The 7,006-nt window shown below is 37.8% G+C and overlaps 1 protein-coding gene across 3 annotated transcripts in view; it reads right to left on the bottom strand.

Annotated features, from left to right (window-relative positions):
• Window positions 1-7,006, bottom strand: part of ICE2 (interactor of little elongation complex ELL subunit 2) — a 73,921-nt gene that overhangs the window by 22,047 nt on the left and 44,868 nt on the right. For all 3 annotated transcript variants that reach the window (XM_012000277.1, XM_012000276.1, XM_012000275.1), the window contains one exon: window positions 1,171-1,255. In XM_012000277.1, coding sequence (XP_011855667.1) covers window positions 1,171-1,255 — 85 coding nt within the window. The remainder of the gene's footprint in view (window positions 1-1,170; window positions 1,256-7,006) is intronic.

The raw sequence follows: 7,006 nt of genomic DNA, 5'->3' as shown, positions 1-7,006 counted from the left end.
ATAAACCAGGCACAGAAAGACAAATACTGCATGCTGTCAATCATATGTGGAAGCTAAAAAAAGTGGATCTCATGGAGATACAGAATAGCAGTTACAAGAGGCTGAGAAGGAAATGGATGGGAGAAATGAGAAGTTGGTTAAGGGGTTAGACAGGAGGAGTAACTTCTAGTATTCAATACCATAGTAGGGAAATTACAATTCATAATAATGTAGTGTATATATCAAAATAGCTAGAAGGGAAGAATTGTAATGTTACTAACACAAAGATAAATGTTTGAGGTGAAGGATATTCCAGTTATCTTGATTTGGTCATTACACATTGTATATAGGTATTAAAATATCACATGTAAGGCTGGGTATGGTGGCTCACACCTGTAATCTCAGCACTTTGGGAGGCCGAGGTGGGCAGATCACCTAAGATCGGGAGTTCGAGACCAGCCTGACCAACATGGAGAACCCCTATCTCTATTAAAAATACAAAATTAGCTGGGCATGGTGGTGCATGCCTATAATCCCAGCTACTCGGGAGGCTGAGGCAGTAGAATTGCTTGAACCTGGGAGGTGGAGGTTGCAGTGAGCCAAGATTGCACCATTGCATTCCAGCCTGGGCAAAAAGAGTGAACTCCATCTAAAAAAAAAAAAAAAATCACATGTACCCCAAAATATATATAACCGTCATCTATCAATAAACAAACAAAAACAAAACAAAACATACTGCTGCTCAGGCATGGTGATTCATGCCTGTAATCCCAGCACTTTGGGAGCCTGAGGCAGGCAGATTGCTTGAGTTCAGGAGTTTGAAAGCAAGCCCAGGCAACATGGTGAAACCCTGTCTCTACGAAAAATACAAAAATGAGCTGGGCATGCTGGTGCATGCCTGTAGTCCCTACTTGGGAGGCTGAGGTGGGAGGATCTCTTGAACCAGGGAGGCTGAGGCTGCAGTGAGCCGAGATCACACCACTGCACTCCAGTCTGGGTGACAGAAAGAGACTCTGTCTCAAAAACACAAAGAACAAAAACAAGACAAAACAAAACTGGGTCCAATGAGACCTCTATACATAAAAGGATTAAAAGTCTTGAAAATACTTTAAGCTTAAACAATATTTAAAGAAAAATTAATGATCACATTAATAAGTTTTTCAATTCTCACCACAAAGTAAACTTTCTTACTTGAGTGCTGAAAGCTTTTCTTTTAATTCTTCTGAAGTAATTTCTTCCAGCAGAAAAAGTTTTGAAGTAAATGCATCAATATGCCCTAAAATAAAATATCAAACTTAAAAAGAACAAGCAATTGCAGTATTTAGAAAACAAAAAACCAAGTTATCCTGTCTCCTTAAAGATGCTTTTACAAATTTTAATAACTGTAAATAAATTTTATATTTAGTAGAAATACACATTTTATTAAGTCTTAAGTACAGCTATATTTTAAAATGACATCATTCAGATTATAAAACATTTATATTCATTCTAAAATATTTGCTGAATATATAAAAGTTTACACATGTACAAACATAAAAAATCATTTCAAAGCCTACAATTTATGAACAACAACTATTAAAATACTGGTGTTTCTAATTCCTATTAAAGTTACATTTGTATGGCATTTGTGAGGAGAAATAAGTACATATTATGAAAACAAGCAGATAAAATCAAATGTACAGGGGCTTTCTAAGACACACTTGGTTCTGAAGATAAAAATTAGATTATGAAAATCTGGCTTCATATTTTTTAATTAGGCTGAGACAGTGGCTCATACCTGTAATCCCAGCACTTTGGGAGGCTGAGGCAGGCAGATCACCTGAGGTCAGGAGTTCGAGACCAGCCTGGCCAACATAGTGAAACCTCACCTCTACTAAAAATATTAAAAAATTAGCCAGGCATGATGGTGGGCGCCTGTAATCCCAGCTACTTGGGAGGCTGACACAGGACAATTGTTTGAACCCAGGAGATGGAGGTTGCAGTGAGCCGATACAGTGCCACTGCACTCCAGCCTGGGCGACAGAGTAAGACTCTGTCTCAAAAAAAAAAAAAAATTTATTAAAGCACACTGTAAGATTTCCTACAGTTAAAAAAAAAAAAAAAATCAAAGCAGTCAGTTCCAAGTCTTACTTTTTGAGACAAAGTTTCGCTCTTGTTGCCCAGGCTGGAGTGCAGAGGCATGATCTTCGCTCACTGCAACCTCCGCCTCCTGGGTTCAAGCGATTCTCCTGCCTCAGCCTGCCATGTAGACGGGATCACAGGTGCCCACCACCAGGCCTGGCTAACTTTTTGTATCTTTAGTAGATGCTGGGTTTCATCACATTGGTGAGGCTGGTCTTGAACTCCTGACGTCAGGTGATCCACCTGCTTCAGCCTCCCAAAGTGCTGGGATTACAGGCGTGAGTCACTGAGCCTGGCCAAAGTCTTATTCATTTATTTATTTATTTTAGACAGAGTCTTGCTCTGTCTCCTGGGCTGGAGTGCAATAGTGAGATCCTGGCTCACTGTAATGTCTGCCTCTGAGGTTCAAGCTATTCTTGTGCCTTAGCCTCCTGAGTAGCTAGGACTATAGTTGTGCGCCACCACTCCCAGCTATCTTTTTTTTTTTTTTTTGTATTTTTGGTAGAGATGGGGTTCCATCATGTTGGCCAGGCTGGTCTCGAACTCCTGGCCTCAAGCAATCTACCTGCCTTGGACTCCCAAAGTGCTAAGATTACAGGTGTGGGCAACAGCACCCGGCCCCGACTCTTACTTTTTTTTACAAACACAATGTGAATCTAGAATTCCAAAAAAACAAAACAGCAAATTCTCAATATGATGCTTTTGTTTTGAAAAGTAATGCATATGTTCTAAAACAAAACAGGTTGAGAGCTGATACTAAGGTCCTGAAATATACCAAGGAAGAGTGACATAAAAGATAGTTCCGGGTTAAATGTTATATGATCAAGTCAACACAAAAATCGTAGGTATTGTACCATAGTTAAAAACATCAACTGGCATGATGAGAATTTAACACGTATCAATGTTGAAAACAAATTGTTTTTATCTTTTTAACTCCTAATATTTAGGTCTCAAAACAAATTACCTGGAAAGCTGATGTCAATCACTGTGACAATTAAAAATGCACATAATTTAATGTTTCATTTTCTTACCAAGCCCCCTTTCATGTGCTTTATGCTCATACACTCATTACACTCATTACACAGTGGCATTTCTAATAACAAAGACACATTGTAATGATTTAATAACCACAGAAAGGAAATATTAAGCATAACTTTTAGATGTTTACTAATTATGTCTTTGAGAAGACTAATAGTTCTTACCTTTTGAAAGAAATTCATTTAAAAAAGTATTATAGTATGTGTCAATTATGGTCTGTCAAAAATAACTATACAGACAATACCATACTAAGTGCTCTGAGGATCTACCTCCTCAAGGAGTTCACAACTCTCTCAACATTGGAGCTTTCTAATCTGTTGGCCTCAAATAAGATATATATGTGCTTAAGATACTCATCACCTCAGCCCTTCAGGCAGCTAAGCAATGCTGGGGATGGCAAAAGCTCCCTGGCTATTGCCCTTCAGCTACAAGCAATCTCTCTTATATATCACAGTGTGCTGTACAAATATTTATCTGCATCAAGGTTGGAAAGCACTGATTTAGAGAGGACAAATAAAATCTATGTATAATAAAAATAAAGACTTTATATACAAGCATTCATTCATACATATATGCACATAAACATATACAAGCATACATGCATTCATATGTGTATAGTGACTCCTTGCTTTGCATGCAGTGTGGGGACCATAAAAATGACCATACAGGCTGAAACCCTACAATTTTAACAATCAATGGGGAAAATTACAACTGTTTGGTTACCTTTGAAATTTTTGTCAAAACACTATAAACTATCAATCATAAATATACAGGAAAATGAACAGAACAGTAAAATATTTTAGTACACTTTAATTCAAAACACTAAAGTGTTTTATTTCTTTATGAAACGTTAGTGAAGAGCAGTTTGAACAGTGCTTGTTACCTTCTTGCACAACTTGTTATTAGGCAGAATGCATCTTTTCTTTTTCTTTTTTGAGACAGGGTCTCACTCTGTTGGCCAGGCTGGAGTGCAGTGGTGTGATCTTGGCTCACTGCAACCTCCACCTCCCAGGCTCATGTGATTCTCCTGTCTCAGTTTCCTGAGTAGCTGGGATTACAGGCACAAGTGACTACTGCCCAGCTAATTTTTTATATTTTTAGTAGAGACAGGGTTTCACCATGTTGGCCAGGCCAGTCTTTAACTCTGACCTCAAATGATCCACCCGCCTCGGCCTCCCAAAGTGCTGGGATTACAAGCGTGAGCCACCTCACCTGGCTGGATGCATCTTTTCAATGCCATGGTGAACCGTTATATTCCTAAGGATCAGCTTCCGACACTGTATCCTTTGTGCTCTCAATATCATGAAATTATCTTCAGGAGTTTGTTTAGTGTAAAATCTTATGCCAGTGTCACTTGTTCATCCTTTATGTCACAACGCTTTCACTAAGTCTGTCTGGCAGCAGCAAATCTAGAGTCACTGGAACAATAGCAGTGCCAACATTCCCAGTCTCTGCTATTTCCTCTGTAATTCCATTTATGTTCCATTCAAATTTCACTTCTGGCAGTATCCCCTTTTGTTTCTTTGCTTTGCTTTAATATTTGTTGGCCGATTCTTTTGATTACCTACTTTGGTAAAATATCACATGGGTGTATCACTGGGAGACAAAGAGTCAACACAACTGCACACTCTGCTTTCTGTGCATGAGCTCAATGGGTACACAATAACCAATTATAAACAGACTTTGAAAGAAGTGACATGACTGGTCACTGATCATGATGTGCCTGTTATTTATGTAGTGATCTGTGGACTGAAGAGCCAGCAGTGAAGCTTATACTTTATACAATTACTGTTAACACACAGTCATAACTAAAACTTGTGCTTATTGAAACTGTGAGCCAAGTGAGGACTGCCTGTATGTCAACTATATAGAATTGATAAATATTATAGGGTTGGAGGGTGGATGCAGAAGTTGCGATGAGACTATGTGGGAAATTGTCTTAAAGGAGTAAATTCTGAAGTTTTTACAGGGAAAAGATAAAAAGAGTACTGCAACTAGGGAAAGTGGGGAACATGTTTATAGCAAAGCAAAGCGAACAAACAAATCACAAGGGTGTTTATTCTACTGGAAAAAGAGACTATAAGCTATAGAATTGATTCTCAAAGTGTGGTCCCTAAACTAGCAGCATCAGTACCACCTCAGAAAGTCTCAGGTCCCAGTACAGACCTAGTAAATCAGACACTCCAGGGTGGGGCCAGCAATCTCCACTTTTACAAGCACTTCAAGTGATTTTCTTGAACATCTTCCTTAAATTAAAAGGGTATTATAACAACATTTAAAAAAACTCAAAAACTCAGATGTTTTTAAAATAGTATTTTAAAACATATCGCCCCCGCATACCTACACCCCACCAAAAAACCCCAAACAAACCAAAATCCCACAACCATACAATATATGCTTTTCACCAAACACTTGGCACAGAAGCCAAAAATACTATCCCAGTACATTGAAATGAAAGGCTTACAAGAGGATAGGATTCACAGAGAATAATCAGCAGTTAGGATTACTTAGGATTTTAAAAAATAATTAAGATGAAGTAATCCACACAGTTGACGTTAAACTGTGCATTTAAAAATGAAACCTTAAATTTTTTTTTTTTTGGTCATGAATCTCTGTTCTCTGTCAGTACTTTAAACAAAATTTCACTCATAAGTTTTTATTTGGTCCTTTCCTAAAATGATGTGGCTGGCAAATTGCATTCAAGTAGCTAACATTGAGATTGTGAGGTCTTTGGAGGAACACTGAAATTCTGGTTATAGACTGAAAATTACTACAAAAACTTCGAGTATATTTATGAAGGAAGAGGAGGGAGGCAGCATATCACCAATTAGTGCATTTAGCTACTTCCTTTTTTGAGTTAAGCAGAAAGAATCAATTATCTACTTAATACTCTCATAAAACATGAAAACAAAATACTGATTAACCAAAACAGGAAAAACATTTTAAGTGAATAACGTTTCCTTAAGAAACACACCCTCATAGCATTTATTACATACAAGCAATCAAGCTAAGCACTATAATACAAAATTTTATTAGACTCAATACAGAATTTTATCAGACTCTGACCTTAAGCTGTTTACTGTCTAACAGGAAGAAGGGATAGGTGTTAAGAGAGAACAATAAAGTACAAAGTAACAATTCACAGAGAAGTAAAAGACCGCACTGAGAGATCAAAGAAGCAAAAGACTACACAGAGGAGTAGTCTGAGATGATTAGGAGGGATTGAGATTTATGGGATGCATTGAGATGTTCGATACTGGACATTCCAGTGGGAGGAAATACTACCAATAATGACTAGTAAGTAATCTATTATGTGAGGATGTTAACTGTATATGAACTGAGCCAATGCAAATTGAATTCCAGCCTAATCCCCATGCCCCAGAAAAACAAAACAAAAACAAAGGAAAAAGTTATTTCATCAAAATATTTGAGGTTTTAAAAGCAGTGTCGTTATAAGAAAATTTCAAAATAAATGTATAGATCAATAGTTAACCAATTAAACAGTACCCTTAAAAGAAGCTTGTTTTAGAAAACAAATGTATATTTTTGATTATACTATTAAATAAGTGTTTCTAAAATAGGTCAGCATGGTAGGTCATCCCTGTAATATCACAGCTCTTGGAGGCTAAGGTAGGAGGATTGCTTGAGGCCAGAAGTTCAAGACTAGTCTGGGCAACATAATAAGACCCCATCTCAATAAAAAACAAAAAAATGAGCTGGGCATGGTAGCACATGCCTGCAGCCCCAGCTACTTGGAAGGCTGCAGCAGGAGGATCACTTGAGGCCAGGAGTTTGAGGTTACAGTGAGCTATGATCACATGACTACACTCCAGCCTGGGTAACAGAGTGAGACCCTGTCTAAAAATAA

Source organism: Mandrillus leucophaeus, unplaced genomic scaffold (genome assembly GCF_000951045.1).
Source record: "Mandrillus leucophaeus isolate KB7577 unplaced genomic scaffold, Mleu.le_1.0 Scaffold623, whole genome shotgun sequence".
NCBI lineage: Eukaryota > Metazoa > Chordata > Mammalia > Primates > Cercopithecidae > Mandrillus > Mandrillus leucophaeus.
The sequence above is the reverse complement of the archived record's forward strand: the minus strand, read 5'-3'. Positions and strand labels throughout refer to the sequence as shown.